This window comes from Gnatocerus cornutus, chromosome 6, assembly GCF_029298725.1.
Source record: "Gnatocerus cornutus isolate USDA-ARS CGAHR chromosome 6, icGnaCorn1.1, whole genome shotgun sequence".
NCBI classification, from domain to species: Eukaryota; Metazoa; Arthropoda; class Insecta; order Coleoptera; family Tenebrionidae; genus Gnatocerus; species Gnatocerus cornutus.
In genome coordinates, this window is record NC_142238.1 from 9,438,821 (window position 1) to 9,461,132 (window position 22,312).

The 22,312-nt window shown below is 34.0% G+C and overlaps 4 protein-coding genes across 6 annotated transcripts; 2 read left to right on the plus strand and 2 right to left on the minus strand.

Moving 5' to 3' along the window:
- Nucleotides 1-10,561: 10,561 nt before the first annotated feature.
- On the minus strand, nucleotides 10,562-12,306 carry LOC148172675 (uncharacterized). Its single transcript, XM_088038586.1, has 3 exons — nucleotides 11,117-12,306; nucleotides 10,886-11,062; nucleotides 10,562-10,837 (listed from the first exon to the last, which is right to left on the minus strand). The coding sequence occupies exons 1-3, from the start codon at nucleotides 11,169-11,171 to the stop codon at nucleotides 10,632-10,634; spliced, it is 438 nt and encodes a 145-aa protein (XP_087894712.1). The 5' UTR covers nucleotides 11,172-12,306; the 3' UTR covers nucleotides 10,562-10,631.
- Nucleotides 12,307-12,393: 87 nt separating this feature from the next.
- On the minus strand, nucleotides 12,394-14,961 carry LOC148172676 (uncharacterized). 2 transcript variants are annotated; one of them, XM_088038585.1, is made up of 3 exons: nucleotides 14,715-14,961; nucleotides 14,566-14,664; nucleotides 12,394-13,344 (listed from the first exon to the last, which is right to left on the minus strand). In XM_088038585.1, exons 1-3 carry the CDS (start codon nucleotides 14,779-14,781, stop codon nucleotides 12,959-12,961), a joined length of 552 nt encoding a protein of 183 aa, XP_087894711.1. In that variant the 5' UTR covers nucleotides 14,782-14,961; the 3' UTR covers nucleotides 12,394-12,958. The 2 variants fall into 2 exon arrangements, with proteins under 2 accessions (XP_087894711.1, XP_087894710.1); XM_088038584.1 differs by having other exon boundaries at nucleotides 14,566-14,667.
- A 200-nt stretch (nucleotides 14,962-15,161) lies between these two features.
- Nucleotides 15,162-16,757, plus strand: LOC148172677 (zinc finger C4H2 domain-containing protein). Of its 2 annotated transcripts, none has more exons than XM_088038581.1 (5): nucleotides 15,162-15,335; nucleotides 15,393-15,564; nucleotides 15,618-15,796; nucleotides 15,913-16,167; nucleotides 16,244-16,757. In XM_088038581.1, the coding sequence occupies exons 1-5, from the start codon at nucleotides 15,274-15,276 to the stop codon at nucleotides 16,374-16,376; spliced, it is 801 nt and encodes a 266-aa protein (XP_087894707.1). In that variant the 5' UTR covers nucleotides 15,162-15,273; the 3' UTR covers nucleotides 16,377-16,757. The 2 variants fall into 2 exon arrangements, with proteins under 2 accessions (XP_087894707.1, XP_087894709.1); XM_088038583.1 differs by having other exon boundaries at nucleotides 15,913-16,149.
- Nucleotides 16,758-17,148: 391 nt separating this feature from the next.
- sotv (exostosin glycosyltransferase sotv) lies at nucleotides 17,149-21,943 on the plus strand. The gene is made up of 6 exons (XM_088039320.1): nucleotides 17,149-17,867; nucleotides 19,391-19,603; nucleotides 19,747-20,468; nucleotides 20,908-21,105; nucleotides 21,155-21,396; nucleotides 21,443-21,943. Exons 1-6 carry the CDS (start codon nucleotides 17,335-17,337, stop codon nucleotides 21,662-21,664), a joined length of 2,130 nt encoding a protein of 709 aa, XP_087895446.1. The 5' UTR covers nucleotides 17,149-17,334; the 3' UTR covers nucleotides 21,665-21,943.
- The last annotated feature ends 369 nt before the right edge of the window (nucleotides 21,944-22,312 follow it).

Genomic DNA, 22,312 nt, shown 5'->3' on the forward strand with positions numbered 1-22,312 from the left:
GAACCCTGAAACCCCCACAAGAAAGTAAATTAAGTTTGTTAAGGCGGTCTGTTCGTATCTATCGACTACAAAATGCTCATCGACCTCGCAAAAAGTTCTTTAGATTAGATTTCGAACGAGCTACAAAGGACTGCAACAAAAAGTTACCCGTTGAAGAAACGAAGACGTATTACTTTCGTCGTGATGGAAAGCTATTTATTAATTCAGATGAGAATAATCTTTTTAGATTTGAGGCAACTGTCATTTTTTTATTTACTTTTCCGACCTTTCCAATTACGTCTAAAAGCGAAAGTACCTCTCAAATTATCGATAACGAAATAAAAAAATTTCTGCCAGCAATTGAAGCGATTTCAAATCGGTTCATCTCCATCGTATTTCCCGCAAACTTCTGTTCGTACATCTCTTTAGGTTCAGAGTCCCATGTTAAAGTTCAATCTTATCTAGTTAGATATCTTTGAGGTCCTATCATCCAATTTATTCGGCGCTTGAAGATCTCATCATGAGATCTTTCTCCGTTTACTCCGTTTAAATTGTTTTTTGTTCAGCTAGACACGCTAATTCTAATTCTCTTAAGAGAAATGATGTCGGCAATAAACTGACGAATGGAATTCTGGACTATAATAATCAAACGCCATATAAATGCCAAGATTCGATCATTTCGGACCATTTGTGCCAATGAAGGCGTTTTAAGGGTCGACGCGCACTTGGCGTATCCCAATAGACGAATCCCATAACTTAACTGACATGAAATGAAATATGAGGGAAATTAGATAAATTGCAAGTTTTTGCTTTTTTGTATAGTTTGCCGGTCTTTCACAAATCCAATTAATTAAAGACGCTGCAGATGCGCCGAGCCAGAGAATCAATTTTATTCATGAGTGGTTTCATCTATTATTGCCCATATTGCTTTTATGACTCATTTTAGTCGAATGGTATTAAATACTCACCCTATCGAAACGATCGTTTAGAATATTTTTTTCCTTAAATAATCCGTTGCATGACATAATACAGTGATTATTGCAAATGCATAAATAACAACGAAAGCGTGTTTCTGCTTTGATTATAGAGGATAAAGTTAAATCTAGTTGAGTACAAAACTGTGTCTCTTCGCTGGAGCAACAGTATAATTAGATTATAGTGACAAATATCTAAAAATTTATTTGTGCACTCGCTGATTGGTGAATTAACCGTTTTATTGAACTAAACAAAATTACATTTTCCTTGAAAAAGATCGTTTTGTAATGTATAAAGCTTTGGATAAGTGCATAAACACTAAACTGTAAACGAGCGCTTTTGGAGCTCCGGGCTCTGCAGACTATAAGATAAGTGTATAGATATGTTTTTTGTCCATTTTTAATAACGTATCATGTAGTTTCTAGTGAAAAATTCCAGTACATGCTGCATTTAATAGTTCATATTACTAAGTACAAACAAAACTTGAATTTGATCTCTATTTTTTAATAATCAATCTTAAGCAACATACATATTTCCATAGCACAGCAATTTTATGAACGGTGGATGCAAATTTAGACACTATAAAAGTGTGCAACGTAAAAGCAGACAGACTGTTTATAATCAATGATATTTTAAGGGTTTTTTATAAAGAAACTGATAAGTTTAAAACTAAATAGAAAATCGGCAAGCTTTCACTTTCTCAAGAATTTCGGAGTCATCAAATAAATGTATTCTTTGTACAAATAAGCAGCTTTTTCTCCTTATTTTTCAGGCAGCTCTTATTAAAAAACAAGCTACTTTGAAATGCAAGGGCAGCACGGTTGAAAAATAATTTTAATTAAAGATGTTTTTCGCTCCTGTTTGCGACGTTATCCTGGTATTAATAAGTCAGGTTAGTAAAAGGATATCTCTATCCCGAACACGTTTTTCCAACAACCTTCTGTTGATGACATTGCTAAATTCGAACGTTTAACAAACGGTTCACAAAAACGACTTTAATAATATAAATGAAACAAAAGACGCGAGTAATTCCGGAATCACACTGACTGAAGACAATTTTGTTTATGATTAGCCGTTATATCTCGTTGTCTGAGTGCCTGGAGTCGTAATGAAATTAAATTAAAATGAACCTCTGGATTACAGCTATAAGGCAGTGTTTTCGGCACTTTGCCGTTTCATTTCTCTCATTGTCTCCCCAGAATTGGACGATATTGTATCCTTTTCCTTTAGTAATCGAAACTTGCATAATTAATCTTCTTGATTCGGAAAAACGTTATTGTTAACTACAAGTTTGTGCCGTGACTTTTCCGATGCAGCCGTGCGAAAGCACAGACATTTTTTCGAAGGGGTGGCAAGGACAAAGAATTCGCAACATGTAATTTGAAGAAAGGAACTAAACGATTCCAGTCATTGTCTACCGTAATTCGTTCTCTAAGAACACCCTTCAGTTTGCGTTTGCTTTGTGAGATACTTTTTCCGTTCGCAATTATATTCATTACTTCCGGCTTTAGCGCAGTAATGAATGTAATGTTGATTCTTTGAAGTCTTTAAACTTTATTTAACCAGCGTTTTGCGACAGATTGATGAGTGCAAGGGGACGGTGACTCCTGAGTACTTTTTGCATCATTTACCATGCAATTATATTTCGTCGTTCCAGGACAAATTCTTAATATTTTAAGTAAGTCGGAGGAAAATTTGACAGTTGCTCCGCGCGAAGATTAATTACAAAAGTAGACATAATTTTAATCTATACAGTTCGTTCCTTACTTTTCGGTGCGTGATATGTCCATAGCTATTTTTTGTAGTCTTATCGTTCTTGTACTCCAAGTTTTTAACTTGATAAGTCAGTTTCCATCAGAATATTATTTCCTTCTTGTGCCCTTTTTCAATTTAGCCTCGTCGTGGATCGTCGGCAAAGATATGCGTGTGTGATGCGAAGATTGTTTAAATTAGGAACGTAATTTCCGCCAAAATTGGACTCCCCGAATGCGTGCAAGAAAATAAGTTTGTTATCGGAACTCCCATGACGCATGAATATATAATTATTCTGTCTTAACAAAACGGAACAGTGTTGATAACCCTCGCCTCCAAACAATAAAAGTAGAAGAGATTTTAGCAAAACGAGCGCAACAATAACGAATACGAAAGAATTAATTACTTAAATGTGACGCGAATTACTTCGAGAACGATTTAATCCCTCCATGAGCTGCGTTCACCATCAAAAGACAAAATTATTTTATACTGCAACGGCGGGTTGTTTTAGAAGAGCCGTGATTACTTGCTTTCACAATTTGAAAAGATGCATTCAGAGTTTTAATCTATGCTGCGTTCATCAACTAAGTAAACACGTACACTTTCGTAAAGGTCTATTCATCGGTCGCCATTCAAAATAAACGCTTTAATAAAAAAAATTGTCACAAAGCAAAAAATCAACAATTGCTTGTGTTAATCGAACGTTATAGTTTGCGTTTATTTGAAATCTAACGCGAAGAGCTGCGTCAAAGCTCCAGCTACAAAGGCCACACTCTGGTTTTATGTTTGTTTAAAATACAGAAACTCAAACAGTAAATTAAAACAAGCTAAATATTTGAGATTCAAGCGCCAGAATATGACACCGAAAGGAATTATGGAATGATGCTATGCCGGCATTATTTGAATTTCATGTAATTTGCGGAATATTCTTTTTTAGGCTCTTTGTTTGAACTTTTATGCAAACAATTCTCGGAATATAAAAGATGGATCCCATAAAGTTCAGTTTTTTCACCTCTAGATATATTAGTATTCCTGGAGGGCTACATGCTTGTGAAGCTTTTAATTAAATTCATACACATTATCACCATTTATGAACAAAATTTATTTTATTAAAGCCTGTAGGCCAAAAAATGAATCAAAAAAAAATCTTTACCCATGAAATATTAACATTCCGAAACTTTATTCTAGTTAGGTAAATTCGGTTTATCAAAATCAAAAAAAAAACCTGATATTGCATCAAAGACCCGTTATTTATTTTTAGCCGCATAAAATATTATAACATTTTGCATGCCAAGATAAAAGCGTTTTAGTTGAGTTGTAATTTATTTATTTTTGAAACGGAAATTATTTCATTATTTATATTTATTTGAGTTTGTTTTACTCTATTTCTAGGTCTGGATTCAAATTAATTTTCAGACCATGTCACTTCAAGATTTTAGAACGTTCACAGCTAAATACGTTTTCTACAAATTAATATAGAACTTTCGATGTGCCACTTTTAATTATGCATTTTCCTACGAATCACATTTGGAAATTTAATAACTCCCTTGGATAATTCTCTTACAAACATTTTTACAAGAACAAGGCAATTAATAATGAAACTTTCTGATTCTCAAAGATTTCAAAATCTGAAAAACCAGATACATACTTAAAATTAGCAGTTTTTATTTGAAGTACCTAAAAGATCTCGATCAAACAAACAAGTCTTTTCTTAGTGATTTTCCAAAATTCTTAACCATTTGAAAAGTTCCAGAATTATTTATTTCGAAACTGAGTTTGAATTTTGGAAAACCGCCGTAAAGGAAAATATTGTTTGTTTTACCGAGATTTACCACCAATTAATTTTAATGTACGCATTTTAAAATATCAGAATATAGTATGCGTCAAACTATCATTAATTTTTTTTTAAATCCCCAATAAATGTAAAAACCTCAAAACAAAAAAAAACATTCGTTCATTTGAAAAAGCCGAGCCTGTGTTCGAAATGCCACATATTTCTCCATCGATATTGACTTTATTTCTTTCCCTGACTCATCGGTTTATTTTCTTTGTACCGGTTTCAGTGTTTCTAGCTCGCATAAAAAACTTTTGATAAATCCAGAATTACGTTACAAAGCCGTATTCAGCCGAGTTGGTTTGATAGGCAGACTATGTGCAAATAACACCATTCTGACGTTAAATTTTCTGATATGCAGCCCTGGTAGGGTGTCTAAAAATCTAAAATCACGCGAACTCTACGTCACTCAAAGTGAAACGAGTTGCGATCACTTCAGGACAAGCTGGGGTCGTTTTTGATAAGTATAGCGTAAATCCTGCTATTATCCAGGGGCACTGTCAATTCCTTTATGGCGGGTTTTATAAATTACAGTCGCGTGACTGACAAAAACCAAAATTGTTAATTTATTGTTTTATTGATTTTGATGTGCTTGCACTTTACAGTCAGTTAATAGTTAAGTTTGTGAACACACCATAATTGCTCTGCTAATTTATTAATATGATACTCTAAGCTCTCTATTTCTGATGGAAATGTTCTCAACCGTATAATACCTGCAGCTTTAGCATCCTCACCACTTAATCTTTAAACGAAATTTTGGCGTTCAAGGAAAATCGATAACTATAACAATCGTTAGCGGCTGTCAGCATCGATGATGCCGAAGCAAAATGCGTAAATTTTCGCTACATTTCTGTTCGTGGCAGATACTCCATCAAAACAAAATAGACACGAAATAATCATAAAAATACATGTTAACTCCACATTTTTTTGTATTACTTTACCTAAACCGATATTTAAATCCACAGCTTTCGCTGTTTTTCGTTCGAAATGTCGGCTGGAATCTTTCACGGTCTAGTGAATTTAAAAGCAAATTTTCCGTTATCAAATCAAATATTAAAATTCTATCATCCTGGCGGGCGCAGTAAACTTTGTAATATCTGAGGTTGTTGGTGTCGGTTTGCGTGGTGAATGACGGGCAGCTTTTGATTTGCCACAAATTGGATTCGTAGCAGTAAGGGAGCAGGAACAACGCTATGCACGGACCTTTGCGGTCAAAGCACGTGAAGGCAGACGGTTCCTGCTTGTCTTGCAGATCTATAACTGACTCTATTAAACCGTTTTCGCAGCACAGCTACCGCAAAAAAAAAAACAAGAATGGTAACTTTACCATCAGCAAAAATGTTAAAAATCGCGCTGTCGGAAAAAACAGCAAGTCACGCCAAAAACTTGCTGTAATCCAAGTTCAAAATTGTTGGTATTCATCAATGGACTCTATAATTTGCTTTTTTCAAGCATATGGAACTACGTGTGGAAAATGCAATGTTTTATCTTTGTGTAGAATGAAAAAACAACACGTCAAAAAAATTAACACGTTGGAATACATTTGAATATGAAAAGCTGTTGAGTAATTACATATTCTCGTTATTCATTTTCAACACCTTTTAGCATTTTTAATAAAGCGAGTGGTAATTATTCTGACAAGTGCTGTGATCAGTTAAAATATTTGGCGTGATTTTGTAATAATTTTAATTATTAGTTTGCAACCAAATTAAATGTATGTACTTCTATTGTGCTTATACATATTTAATTTAACTTACAGTAAATAATAAATAAAATAAATAAAAAATTTACACAATGAATAGGCAGGTAGCAAGTTATTTAATATTCAAATTTATGAGTGTATTTATTCATGCTCTATTACAATATTATTTTCGCATTTCCAAATTCTACAAAATACGGAAGATAGTAGCTTGCCTTACATTTGTATGAATAAACCATTCTGTATAAAAATAAGTAAAATTTACTTTTTTATTATCATTTTATTTTAAAATCAACTGAAGCACTCCTTGGGATGTATCTTTTCCGCTCTGAAACTTGTAAATTCACCTATCGGATTCTCACTAAATAAATGTTAGGAAAGGCGTTAGAACCGCCACCAAAGCGTGTTTAACAACTAATCGCCAGGTTGGTCACGTGTCGTCGCGACGCTAAAGCCACTGTCGAAGTATCTGCTGAATTATGCATTCAAGATGTGAACAATTTTACACCGACGTACACTTTGGACGGCCGGGAAAGTCTGGAAATGATGAATGCATCAAAACCCGCCCCTATTGTCTCCATTTACCACAACGATTTTATAGTCTTTAGGGGAATTAAGTGTGAAAATAGGTGAGTTGTTGCAACAAGTTTTTACAGTTGGAAGTAGAGTTTATGTTTTCAGTATTCCACTTTGCCGGAGCAGATGCTGCAATCAATGGAGCGTTGAAAGTTCCCTTGTGACTATGGAAAGTTAAGAAAACTGCCGTTAATATTCTTATGGTCCATTACTTTTATGATATTAAGAATTACTTTATGTGATAGAACCAAATAAGCGTCGTAATTTTTCAACGGCCAACTAACCACGCTAATTAAGGAGCATCTCCGCTTTCTAGTTATTTTAAGGTATTAACAGAAATGACATAAAGCGAGACTTAAAGATAGGGGCTTGGAGAATATTTACTTTAATGTACTGGTGTCAACTCCTTAAAGCTACCTTAAGTCTGGAAGTTCAGCAATTAATTGAGACAAATATTTGCTTAAGATATTTACGTAAATTTGACGTGAAAGTAGTAGCTACCTCATCCGTTTTCATAAAATTTACACTTCAAAACATCAATCAACTATGTAAAACGCAATACTCCGCTAAATAACATCAAAGAAACTCTTTTACATTAACCTCAATGCGTATTTTACCTTCAAAAACGTAATAAATCTTCTTAACTTGGTGGAAGCATCATTTTAAATCCAGAGACACTTCACGAGAAGTTAGAAAGCTTTTCCTGGTCGAAATGGAGTTAATTCCTTGGTCAAAGCAACCATTGTTTAACTTTCTTAATTAAAAATAAAAAAAAATATGCTTGAATAAGCACAACGCGATATGGCAGATTCGGGACATTCCCATCCCTTAACTCTTAACGTTAAAACGAAAGAATCCATAGCTTCCGTTTCGACTGTTCTCCAGAATTTCAGCAACCCCAACTCTTCCGTTTCCGTCAGAAACTGTCACCCGCAGTGTTCACAACCAACCCTCTCGCATTTCAAATCCGCAAACTCATACCGCCATCTGACGACATTTGCGATAATAATTAACTACATGGGAAATAATTATAAGACTGAAAACGACATCACATGTTTACAGAAACATGCTTTAATTCTAACTATAAAGTAACAATAATAAATCTCCTTGTTAAATTCATTGTTAAATTGAACAAACTGGAAGTGGATTGAATGTTAAAAACTAAAAGATCTCATTGCCAAAATCCAAAAAATCTGCCAAAATCGAAAAACTTATACTACTACGAAAATGAGATAGTCAACGTATCCAAAAATTTTGCCTTAAATCTGAGCCATTTATATGATTTGTACACCTAAAAAAATTATAATAAATCAATTTACAAAAAAAAAATAAATTTTAAACCCGGCGCATCCACCATTTGTATTTTCCAATAACAATACACTTTCAGTAATAATGCTATTTCGATTTATGGTAAAAATGTAAGGCACTGATATTTTTACATGCTTTGTGTCTAGGGATCGCATTAAAAATGAATATGGATGAAGAAATTAGCAATTATTCAAATATATTTTGAAAATAATGATCGTTTTCTCATCGTGCGAAATTCATACTGAAATAGAAATGTTACCAAACTAGATGTAGTTTGGTAACGATGTCATTTTTATTATAAAGTTCATCTAATAAACTCCCCACGTGGGTCAACATAAATCTGCGAACTTTTCCGTTATGCTATACTACGACAGTTCATATTTTGAAATGATAAAAGTTATATTAAACAACTTTCATTTACGATGTCATCTAGCACATCGTCAAATTAGCTAAAAATCGAGAATTCAACAGTGAGAAGTTGACAACGTAACTTCTAACAACTTAAGGAAATTCTGTTGGAAAGATAACAAATATAGAGCTTTATACGAATCTAAAAATTCACTATCCACGCTTCAAAATCAGTTATTTGTAAACCTACGTTAAAAAATAGCATATGATTTGAATTCTGCGTTCATTTCTGCGTAAAATGAGCACCAATAATTTAAATTTGCTCCGTAAATAAGCGAGATATACAGCGAATTAGATTTAGAAACATAAACCGAAAGATACATAAAGATAAATTATTAATAAATGTAATTTAATAGTGGAAAAATACTGTAACTTTCATAAAATGCATCACAAAAAAATCCACTTGTTTCTCGAGATATGTTGTTATAACTTTACATTGCAATTCCCATAAATAAAATACGGCTGACAACATTTTCTTCGATTGATAAAGCATGTCGCCATGGTAATAAGTCTTTTCATTCTAATCTACCATTCGGTATTCAAACACACCATCCAAGCACGAAACACTTAACCGAGCATGTTGTTTTCTTTGGTTCGCCTTCGAAATCTGTCGAGCTTTAATTGCATTAATGTATGCAAATGATTTTCATGGCAAGATAGATGTAAACAGCAGCGTTAGTGAGCCACGAAATGAGACAAGACATCGAAGCAGTTACTGGTGGCGCTCAGAGTTCGCTTTATTGCCGTCACAAGAAAGCTCAGACGGAATTACTGAAGCAAGAGATGCCATCATTAACGGCGAACGAATCGAAAATGTTTCATCAGGAAACTTCAAGTCCATCTGCTTTCACAATAACATTCAAAGCGATTCATTGGGAATTCAGAACATATCTGGTAATAAATTTAAGATAGGCCGAACACGTGTAGCTAACAAAAAAGAATGAAACAAAATTCAAATAAAACTTTTATTTATAAAATAGACGTGTCATTTAGATGAAGGAGAGTCGCTGTGTTATTTGCTTAGCTCCTTCTTTAGCGGAAAGACCAAAGTTGAGGAGTGATGTCGTTTATTAACTTGATAAATAACTCTTTGCCGCCAAGGGTTTTATTTTCTTCGACGGGCGTTAATACGACCTGACTGCAAGTGAAGTGTAAAAGCAGACACGTATCCGAGGTACTTATAATGATAATGATTAATTTTCTGTCAAAACTTGTGCACGATATAAATCTTTGAGTGGCTGCAGAAGTTTATGCGCCTATCCAGCGAGATACTTGGAAATTATCTCTTCTCGTTATCCGTTTTAGTTATTTAGGCCGCAGTAATCCAAAAAGCTGCGATAGAAGAAGCAACTTTTGTCCTTTAACCAGTCTACTTTGATTAACGACTTTATGCTGCGAAAGTCGTTATACGTTTTCGTAAATTACGCAATTTTCGCTTCATGATGTCGGACGTTATCTGCTTACCAAGGAATTCTCTCTCCCTTTTCTGCAGTGTCTTTGTTGTTGTTCAAATAAATTGTCAATTTTACGACGAAATTCAAAGACAAAAAATTATTTACAAAATAAGTAAAATATTTTTTTTTTGGATAAAAAATTTTGACCATACTACAAAAACTATAAAGAAAATTTCTCACTCAAATGCTCTACGATATAAACATAAAACAGGCAAGTACGCAACATGAATGGTCATTCAAATTCACCAGCTGTATAATCCCATCGAACAGTTTTCAGCATAATTGAGCCTCCCGTTCGGGAGAAATAACAGACAATAATGGAAGTAGACATAAAGCTTGAAATAATAGACGCTTTATATGAACTGTTAAACAAGCGTCTCTTAGTCGATTAAACAGTTTAAAGACCAATATTGCATTGGAACTGACTGAACTTTATTTACTTCGACTCGTTATACAATTTTTTTTCAAGTAACGATTTTTTTACTTTTTTTATTTCCTCAAAAGAATAATAACCAACTTCCGTAATCTGTTTTTTACCGATTCTTTTTATCAAAGACTTGAATAAAATTACAAAAGTCACTGATGATGTGTTTTTATTTTAACGCATGATATAACAAAATAAATAATAATACTCTTTGAGGATAAGCTAAGCTTCAATAACACTACTTTTAATAAATCTCTCAAACTTCAAATCCGTGTATCTGTTGCATCCATCTCCCGCACATTCATGACATTCCACGTTTTGTATTAAACCGTGACTGCTATCTTTTTGTAAAACGGATTTTACGACACTTTTCATTACTCCACAACCATTCGTGGGCACGCAGCCTTTAACTGCGACATCAAAATAATCTGAAAACGTAAACTTCAAAGATTTATTTTAACTAATAACTCATTTACCTCGATCTACTTCAACCGTAAAGCACCGGAAATTTATCCCGTGTGGAAGATTTGTATTACGGTGTCCTCGTATCTGTAATATTTTAGTTATATATTTTTCACAGTTTTCTAATTGGGTCCGATAATCGCCGTGTTTTATTGCCGTTAAATCAGTTGTGTAACATTCTAAAGAAAGTGCTAAAAACAGTAGAAGCGCTTTGATACAAAAAATTCAGTATGTTATAAATTTACCGTGTTTAATTGATACCAGCACACAACACACTATGTAAATATAATTTGCCGACATTTCTAACTGTTTTATTTTCGTAAACAGCTCGAGGTTTATATCGGGAAGCGAAGAGTTGAAAGTTAAAAAATATCATGGGAAAAACCTTCGAGGTGGAGTGGAAAAACCGTAGAAGTATACGGCCATTGATAAAATATCAGTTTCCGAGAATAATAAATATTAAAATCCATTATTTGAGAGTACATTTTATGACGTAACATTAAAAGAGTACGTATCTCAAAGGTCAGCTCTTTATCATACGTCTCGGTCTGTAAATAATCGTCGCGACATCATTTTTTTCTGCACTAGCAACTTCCAATTACGTCAATTATTCCTAAGGTCATGCAAGTGCACTGAGGTGTCCTGAATTTTCTTGGCGTATGTTTTAAATTAGCTTGAAAACTTGTTGAAAAAAGTACCCTTTTGATAACGATAAAGGCAAAGTATTTCCAAGCCGTTGCTGCTAATAAAGTCGGAGAACGAAAAGATGAAATAGGTAACTCCGTGCCCCATCTCGGCTGACACTTTCAATTAAACCATCGTGTCACAGTATCCGAAAAAGTCATAACTTCTGTTCCCTCGCCTAAAATTTATGAGAAAACTAAATGGAATTATTGTACCTTCCCAAACTTATAATATATCTCGTCGAAACGCGGCCAAAGTTAATTAAACTTTACATCTCCATCTGATAATTAGACGTTAGAAAAGTGACGTTTCTCTTTAATTACCAAAGAGACACAGCCCTTATTTTTGCCTTATTAAAACTGAAGAGAAATGTCGGCAAAAATGAGAATACAACCTCATTACGTTTTATCACGCGGAAAGTCGACTTTGCGGATTTCCTCCTGAGAAACGACCGTTTCCGTTAGGGTATCAAAAACCACCTCTGCCCATTCCGAATTGTTTTGGTTTTGTTGGTTCATCCTATCCGCGACGGAAATGGGGAAAAACTTATTGATAAATTTACCAAATTGCCCCCGTGCTGTTCAAGAGCTCGAAAATTCGGAAGGTTTTTCCTGAAAAAGCCGTCCAGCAAACCGCACTGTCAGTCAACTCCAAGAAAAACTACACTCGACTTGTAATCAATCATGGCTCCCCCTGATCGCTAAACTGATCTTAGTCTAGTACATCCTCGCTTCAGCTAATGATTTGAGATAAGTACATCGATACTTTGGGGCACTTTTTCCATTAACGTTTCGAGATGCATCGCACGTTTATTGATTCCACGCGTAAAAACTCTAAATAAGTAAACAAACTTTATTGGTGGAAAGCCTGACAATTTGAACATACAAGACGAAATGTTTGTTTAAAAATGAGTGCAGCAAATCAAAACGCTGTGGATGGAAATTCATAACCTATTCTAGTTTACATACACCTACTGGGGCACAGCCTTGCAAAAATATCACTTTCAATCACATAAACAATATCACGGCAGCGCCCCTAACAAATCAAAAAAATATACTTTGCATTATATTATGTATATAACTAGACCTTAAGACTAGCGCACCCTCATAAAATTCAATTGAGTAATTGAACTACTCTATTAAGAGCACTTTATCGGACAGAATTAAAATTTGAGTTGCACTGTTACACTTTGCTCTCTAAAAACAACACAAGAACAAAATCGAACATAAATGACAAAGTATTCGATCAAAATGGAGAATAATATACAATTTAAAAACAGATCAACATCATAAACCGTACTAATTAAACAATAACCTAAAGAAATTCGACTTTACATTTGAGATAAATAATCTTTTTGATATCTTCAAAACCTTCGTAACTTTCTGGCGATCTAAAATATCTTATTATAGAGTATGATAGTTAAGCTCCGTGCGTGCTTTATAAAACTTAAAAGCGACGAAACCGATCGCCATCAGACCGGACGCCAATACAATTCCTCCAACAAAACTGGGGCCGTCAAATTTTCTGTTGCTCGCTGGAACCGGTGCTGCTGTTGTACTCGGAGTTTTAGTAGGTTCATTCGTTGGCGCAGGAGGAGTTGGTTTTACAGTCGTAGTTGCATTTGTAGGAGTCGGTGGCTTTACTGTAGTAGTTGTGGTAGTTGTGCTAACTGTTGTTGAATTTGGATTTTGAGTGGTTGTTATTGGTTTAGGTGTTGTAGTTGTTGTTTTAGTAGGTGAAGACGTAGTTGTTGAAGCAGGTGTTGTAGTTGTTGCATTTGTTATCGGAGCTACAACGAAAGAATATCATTATTCAATCTTAATCGGCCTTGTAAATACAACAACTAATTTATGCGTAATCAGCGTTTTTTTACTTTTCATTCAAAGTCAGTTAGAACAAAAAACTTCATAAGAACCACAAAAGATAAAGTAGGAATTTCTTCCCAGACTAATTTTATCTAGTTTATATTAAGAAAATAAATGCACAAATTAAACAAATTAATCTACTAGCAAAATTTATCACTAGACTTGTAAGTGAATGCATCAAAAGAGAAATAATACACACCCTAAGTCGAGAATAATTTACTAAGTTCAATGGAAAAATTGCACCAATAAAATAATTATTAAGTGTAACTACTGCATGCAAATTAAACATACAATATTCAACAAAAACCAACGTACGAATGTGCTTTGAAATTATGGTTATGAACTTGCAGGTCAATTGTCATGAGTCATGACCTAGCAACTAACATGAATACATCAATTTTAAAAAAGAACCAAAATTAAGTATAAGAAAATCCTGATTACTACCACTAACTAATACCACTACCGCGTGTTGTATTTATTGTCGTATTCTAATACAACTTTTTTTAATATCCACAAAATACATGCAATAAAAACTATTTAAAACTTGTATCTTCCAGATGTTTAAATACAACATACAATCAAACAGGAACCAGAAAACAGACGTCAATAGACTTTGAAAATAAACAAATTCCCATGCGATAACAGTGTGTTCTCCATTTCAATTAGATTATAAACTTTACAAAGTTGCTAACAAATCCAATCATGTAAACAATATTGATTTTTTTAACTGCTTGTGGTTTGATTGAAGTTTATGCACGTTTCAATTTTTGTTTTTCAATTGTTAATAATAGATTCAATTTTAAGGTCAGTTTATGAATAAACTAAACAAACAACAAAAAATAAAAACAACCAATGATGTGCTGTTTGTGAGTAGTTAGTGTAGTTAGTAACATGTTCAAGGTCTCGGACGTTTTATATCAAAACCTATTATTTAACCCAGTTCTATTTGCAAAGACTTCAATATTGACAAACCAAAGATAAAGAAAGGATATGATTGTTTTACATTGCTGACCTCCACACAATGTTTTTTCATATACATTCTTTAGAAAACTTTCAAGGAAGTGCAACATTCAAGTATAAAATAACTATAATTTGAATGCTCTTAAACATAACATAAAGTCAATACAGAATTTCAATTTACTCACCTAAAGTAGTTGTGGTGGTGGAATTTGGATTTGGAGTTATATCTGTTACTGGTGGAATATTATCTGTCGTATTGTTAATTATAATGCTGCTATCGCTGACTGCTACAAAGAACTGTATAAAAAGATGCGTAAAAAAATCTGAAAGTTACCATTAGATTGCTGGCCATGGCATACGCTCAGAATAACTGCAATCCATGTAATTACTTGGAAATTCATTCTTGTTCGAAATTTTACAACAAAAGGGTAAAATTACTAAATATATTGAGTTGAACCACTTCTTACACGGAGAACCAACACAATAAGAGCGGAATTACCACACTAAACAATAATTTAAGAACCTTAACAGTCTCCCCTACGTCAGTTCTGGGTTTCGGAACTGTCAAGGTTAACTGTAGGACGATATCAACTTGACGTTTCTAATAATGAAAGTCCCCAAAACTATAGTCAATAAAAAATAAAACAAATCTAATTATTTTGAGACGCTACAACGTTGCTATTATTAGAAATAGTATCATTTAAGTTAAAAAATTATAGAAAAAAATTGCCATTAATAACTATCTCTTTAGATTATCAGCTTTCGCGCGGGATTTTTTGAATTTTTATGTTGTCGATTACGTCCTTCAGTTAGAAAAATGGCTTCCCAAGGGGTTGAAACGTCGGGAAAAACTCAAATGTAAACAAGGTGAATAATTAAAGCATCCCCTAAAAATGACGTCCACAACCGACGAGCGATCGGTTTACGCCAAACTAGAAGCCGTCAAAGACATCCGGTAAGTCTACAACTAAGAATTCAGTTTGTTTACTTAAAAAAAAATCAATACTTTCAGAGCTAAAACCATCCAGTTGGAAAAAATTAAAAATCGTTTAATACTGGAAATTGAATCTCAAGACCAAGAAGAAAAATGTCTTTCAGAGTACAAACAGGAAATGGAACTGCTTTTGCAAGAAAAAATGTCTCATGTAGAAGAGCTGAGGCAGATACATGCTGACATTAATGCAGTCAGTATTAAAGATTGTCATAAATGAGCAAAATCAAAGTTTTGTAATTTTAGATGGAAGGTGTTATCAAACAGTCAGAAGAAAGCAGACAAAGATCATTAAATTATGCAGTGAGATTACATGAGGAATATGTGCCTCTGAAGGGTGACATTGATAGACTGAGGAGAGAGTGTTTGGGCTTGGAGCGCCTACCAGAGCTTCATGAGGAAGAAGGATCTGCCATTACAGCTGAGTACGATACTTGTTTAAATGTACACAATAAACCAAACCTTTGAAAAAGTATATAGGGTTGCCTGATTACAGGCTCATTTGTGGCGATCGTATTTTATTTCACTGTTAAACTTCCAGGCGATTTTCACAGCTGTACAACTCCAACAAAACTTCTTCACAAAGCTACAACAAGTCCAGCGACTGGACCCGACCAATTGCTCCAAACGAAACTTCCACAAGTTCACTGGCACCACCACTTCCTCCCACTTTCTTGCCGCCACCTAATCCGTTGAGATTGGTGTCAAATAAACCGGAACCTGGTCGTCCTGGAGGACTACAACCGTCTCCACACAGTGGACCAACTCCCACATTCAGGTCCGACATTAGTCTGAGGTGCTCCAAATTCTATACTGCGCTTTTTTATATTCATTTATTGTCGCACAAACCTTCTAATGCGTATGTGTTACAGGCAACAACCGCCGCCTATGAAATCATGTTTAAGTTGCCATCAACAGATACACAGAAATGCTCCAATTTGTCCTTTGTGCAAAGCAAAGTCTAGATCAAGAAATCCAAAGAAACCAAAAAAGAAGGACCATTGAATTAGACATTTAACTACTGCGTATTTTTTTTATGTACTGGAATTAGTATTAGGGATAACTATTGTAGTTAAATTAGAAGTATTGAATTTACATTATATTTATAAAATAGTGGGTATTTGCCCAAATTAGCTTTGAGTTTGATTCATGTCGTTTTTGTGTGTTATGACACGGAAAATATATTTATGTAGTGATTTTTTTAGTTCACTATTTGTCGTACTTAAGATGAGTTCGTGTTTTTATATGTCTGTATAGGTTTAACTTTGCCTTGTAAATAATAAAGGAGGACGTTACTGTGGATTTTACAAGCAATTGGCGGTATTATTGCAGATCTGTGTGTGAAAAAATAAATGTGAGCATATTGTCTCGTGAAAAAATCCTAAATTCCTTTTGACTCTTTTTGTCGAAACCAATTTTCCGTTGTTTTTATATCAAATTACGGATTTCCGAAGCTAAATTTTTTTATGAATATTTTTCAAAATTCTAAACAAGGCCAAACCTTGCATAATTATTGTTAGTTGACAGTTATGAAATAATTTATGTTTAACAGTGGATTCACAATGATCTGCTTCCTGTATTTTTAATTTCATGGTTTGAACTTTTCAAATATTGACGAACTTTACTACTAGGAAGGCCCCTTCAGAACACTTTATTTTTTAAGCATATTACCCTTGTTTTTAAAGTATATTTTAAAATGAACATTTTTCAAACAAAGTAGTTGGTTTATGCGCATACCGCCACAACTCGGTTTAGGGACATTTGTCCTTGAGTGTGGCCGACCTGACGATCAATTTTTGTCCGTGTTTCTAACCTCGAAAGCAATGTTTATTAGTCAAACGTCAAACTTGCGCTAAACATGACTTAAAATATCGCGAGTGTAGCAAAATCCGTATACAAACAAATTGTGCCATGTATTTGAAGAGGGGCCGCATCAAGCTCAAGTGTTAATTTTCACTTTAAAATGACTATACCCACAAAACTAGCAATATCCAGAGTGTACAATTACACCCACAACACATCTTTATACAGAAGTTTCTTTTTCGGAGTGTTTCTCGTTTTAATTGTGACCACAGTCACAGTTCTTTCAAGATTACGGATAAATGTTGGTGATGAATCGTCGAATTTTCATAGAATCGCTTTATCGAATATTAGGAACTTGCCAGAAATTAGATTAAAGAGTAAAGGTGCAGCTTTGCCTAGAAATCCAGAATGCACCCATTGGGACTGCTTCAACATATACAGATGTGGGCGCACGGGTCATGACCGAATAGCCGTATATGTGTACCCCTTGAAGAAATATGTGGATGAAGAAGGATCTCCAGCAACTGAACTCATGTCTAAAGAATATCTAACTTTACTACAGGCTGTGGTCAATTCAAAATATTACACTGCAAATCCTCATGAAGCCTGCATTTTTATTCCATCCATTGATACTTTAAATCAAGAAAGATTGAGGCCTAATCTTTCAACCAAGGCCTTACAAAGTTTGCTCTTGTGAGTATACTTTTGTATTTAATGACCAATCATTATCAGCACAGAAAAACATCGTTATGTATTTGTAAACAGCAATTCTATGTAATTTTATCATTACTGTGTCACAACCTTCTTTTTTAATTACTCTGCGCAATTTCAACACATTGACCCTATCATAGAATTAAATTGAAGACTATCAATCTTTTAATTGAACCAATTTCGTGAGTAATTAAATTCATTAGCATTGCTGAAATTTTTACTACCAGACGGTCCAGTCAAGGTTGTTAATAATGCACAGATTTACGAGTTTGTTTGATCCATTTTTTAAGATTACAAAATTTGTGTAAATATTTATTTTTCAGAAATTACGTTGGGGTGCTTTAGCCTATAAATATAACTTTTGTCCGCCTGTTCTTTGTATAAGAATTTGTAAGGAAGATTTTTGCAGCATTCTATTTTTAACTTATTCTGAGTAGTAGTACATGCGTCAAATCATATCTTAAACGAATATCAAGTGTAGAGGCCTTGCATGAATTTTCATACACAAGTACAACGGAAGTAAATAATTAAATTTCACTTTTTTGTTCAGAATTTCTGTGTTAATCATCGAAATTTGAACAGGATAAGGTAATCAGATGACTGGTCTTCACGGTTACAAACCAGACGTACTAATGATCAGTTTTCACAGTAATTCATATTATTGATGTTTAACCACACAAATTGGTTTTATATTTCGAGGATGAAATGACGAATTTGTGTATTGTATTAACATTTTTAATTTTTTTCTTTTTTAAAGAGTCAGTAACTTTGGTGTCCAATTAGCCTTTTTTACTTGAATGTACTATTTTTCTTACTTTTTAAAATTCGATCAGTCTCCTTAAATCTGTTGTCGCCCTTATCTCTTTGACAGTTTGTTTACACTTGAATAAGTATCCGGTATTTTAAGATTTCCCAAAACTTACACATGTGTGACATCATTGAAAGCGTGATATCTTTTGTTGTGATTTACGTGTTATTAGTTTTATGATTATGTAAGAATAGTGTCCGAATTTTTATCACGACCGCACCTGTAAATATGTGTTTATGTTTTTTACATTCTTAGCCTACATTTAATACAATTATAAGAGTATGAATAACGCAAGTTTAATCAAATGTGTGAAAGGAAACCGCAATTCGGTATTTCCTGAATCGTTTACATATTTGTTATCAAGTTATTTAGTTTTGTTGATACGATTGTTCGAAGATAATCCTATTATGTAACATAAATTATCACCATATTTTTATTCAATATTTGGAACCCTTTTCCGATCGTAACACTCATCTCCTAATAACATTACCCATCTGTGTACACAGTTTCCATTAGTTTATTTATTTATTTCTGAACTTTTTGCGGTTTCGCTGCATTCACTGCTTTACATAATTCAAGAACAAGTTTTTATCTCTTTGACGTCAACTGCATAGACTTTGCTTTCGACTTGCACCGTTGACAACTTATACACCCATGGTTAGTTGTTCACATAAAAATGATATTGTTTACATTCCAGTTGGAACGATGGAGAAAATCACCTCATTTTTAACATGATATCCGGGACTGGCCCCGATTTTTCTCCTGTAATTGAATTGGAAACTGGCAAAGCTCTGATTGCTGGAGCTGATTTCAACAGATTCTCATTCAGGATAAATTTTGATGTTTCGATCCCTCTCTTCAGTCCCATTGCGAAATTTGGAGAGACACAGAAAAATATTCATCGCAAAAGGTAAAAATTGTATACTTTGGCAGAGTACGGCGCCACGAACTAGATAAAGAATGTTTAAAGAGATCTGTACACATTAAAAGATACTCATAATCTCATAAAGCAAACCGACTTTAATTTGTTTTTTTAATTTATTGTTTTTGCAGGTTGTGGTCCGTCACATCGTCGCAACTAAACCTTGATATTAAGTATTTAGAAGTACTACAAAAACTATCATATCGTTACCCAAACTTGCTAATCCTCGATGCCTGCCATAATCACAATTACACAAGTCGTTGCAAAAATCTAGGAGAAAACTTTCCTTATCCTGCAGTCCTACAGGATAGTACATTTTGCCTCATTTTTCGAGGCGAGAGAATTGGGCAATTCGCTTTGTTAGAAGCGATGGCTGCCGATTGTATTCCCATCATTGTAATGGATGGGGCTGTATTGCCATTTAGTAATGTGATAGATTGGAAGCGAGCCGCCGTTTTCATCATGGAAAATTATTTACATACTGTCATAGATGTAATAGGAAAAATTTCGCCTAAGCGTATCAAACAGATGCGGGAAACTGTACGATTTCTATATCATTCTTATTTCTCTAGTATGGATAAGATCGCTCTTACTACACTGGATATTATTCAAGATCGGGTTTATTCACATAGGAACAGAATCTACGATGACTGGAATTTAAAAGCTGAGGAAAGAAATACGAATCCGCTTTTCCTTCCGCTGACGGCTCCAAAATCGCAGGGATTTACAGCAGTTATTTTAACGTATGACAGAGTCGAAAGTCTGTTCACTTTGATTGATAGATTATCGAGAGTTCCTAGTCTTATGAAAGTTATAGTCGTTTGGAATAACCAAAAGAAGAGCCCACCGCCGGGTGAGTATACATTTCTCCAGTCATAATACTTGCTTTAAACCACTCTAATTGCTTTTGTTGTTGAATAAAACAAATTAAAGTCAATTGGTATACAATAGTTATATCAAAATAATTGGTACACTTTTTATCAAACAGCTTACATCATCGTATATATTTCGAATTTTTTAAAACCTAGCCTTTTTTATTCTTTGTTAAACATAAACAAACAAACATTACATGCGATGATTAGGTTTATTTATTTATTGACAAGCTCAGATTAGCGTACAAATTGTTTAACATAATCTGATGAGTATTTGGTTTACGTTCTGGGACAACACAAAGGTATTTGCATCAGTTACAATCTTTCCAATTTAAAACTGGGTCACTTGTTCGTGATTTTACTAAACTAATCCTTTTTTTCCCATCTTCTGAGACTTTTCAAATAACAATTCCTTTTCAGTGTCGTCGTTCCCGCAAATCCAAAAACCCGTGAAAGTCATTAGGACAAGTGCCAATAAGTTATCGAACCGATTCTACCCTTATAACGAGATCGAAACCGAGGCCATTCTTCACATCGATGACGATATCGTAATGTTAACTGCCGACGAAGTTGAATTCGGTTACGAAGTGTGGCGCGAGTTTCCTGATAGAATAGTTGGTTAGTATAATAAATTTTCACTCAAGAATGGTCTAATGAAAAATTTCAGGCTTTCCATCTCGTACCCATCGATGGGACAACGTGACGAACACTTGGACGTATGAATCTGAGTGGAAGAACGAAATTTCAATGGTTTTGACAGGGGCTGCTTTTTTACATAAATATTGGAGCTTTTTGTACACTACACAAATGCCTGAAGATGTGAAGAATTGGGTGGATGAACATATGAATTGTGAAGATATTGCCATGAATTTTCTGGTCGCTAATGTAACGAATAAACCGCCAATAAAAGTGAGTCAAAGAGGTGTGTTTCTTGATTATTAATATTTTGTTGTAGGTAACACCAAGGAAGAAATTTAAATGTCCAGAATGTATTAACAATGAAATGTTATCTGCAGATTTAGGGCATATGATTGAAAGATCTCAGTGCGTCGATAGATTTGCCAAATCCTTCAATCGCATGCCTTTGAAATCGGTTGAATTTCGAGCAGATCCAGTGTTATTCAAAGATCCATTCCCTGAGAAGTTGAAACGCTTTAATGACATTGGCAGCTTATGAATTTTATTTGTTTTATCTCTATTTTTGTTGATTGTAGATAATGTACATATCGTGTAATTTTTATTGTTGTATATTTGCTCGAACCAGGGTTCTAAGTTAATTTTTATACGAGTTTTTATGTGTATATGTTGTAAATGGAATCAAAATATTATTTTTATTATTTATGTTATTAGGTACTATATGTGCTTTTTTACGTACACAATTGACTTATTGAGGGACTGACATAGGTTAGAACTCACTTCGTTTATATTTATTCAATTAAATGTGAACAAGTACACAGTTTAATTTTTTATTTAAATACAGGTGTCCCAGAACTCGCGCCCCTGAGAGAAAGGGCTTATGCAGACAACAATTCTGAACCAAAATTTTGAAACCATAATTTTTTAACTCAAAAAATAACCGAGATAAGACCAAAAGACTGTAGCCAATCCCGAAGCCGAACAGAATTTGAAAATTGGTAACTATGGACACATACTCATCATCCATTGGTCAGTTAAGCATTAGACTCTCGTTGCCTAGGAAATTGGGATGGCCATTTACTCCACTTCTCAAATAAGCTTTTGGGATTGGTTATCAACTTTTTATCAGTTCTCGAATACTATTAAACTTAGTCAATTTTTGTTTTGAAATTTACCATCTGTATTGCTG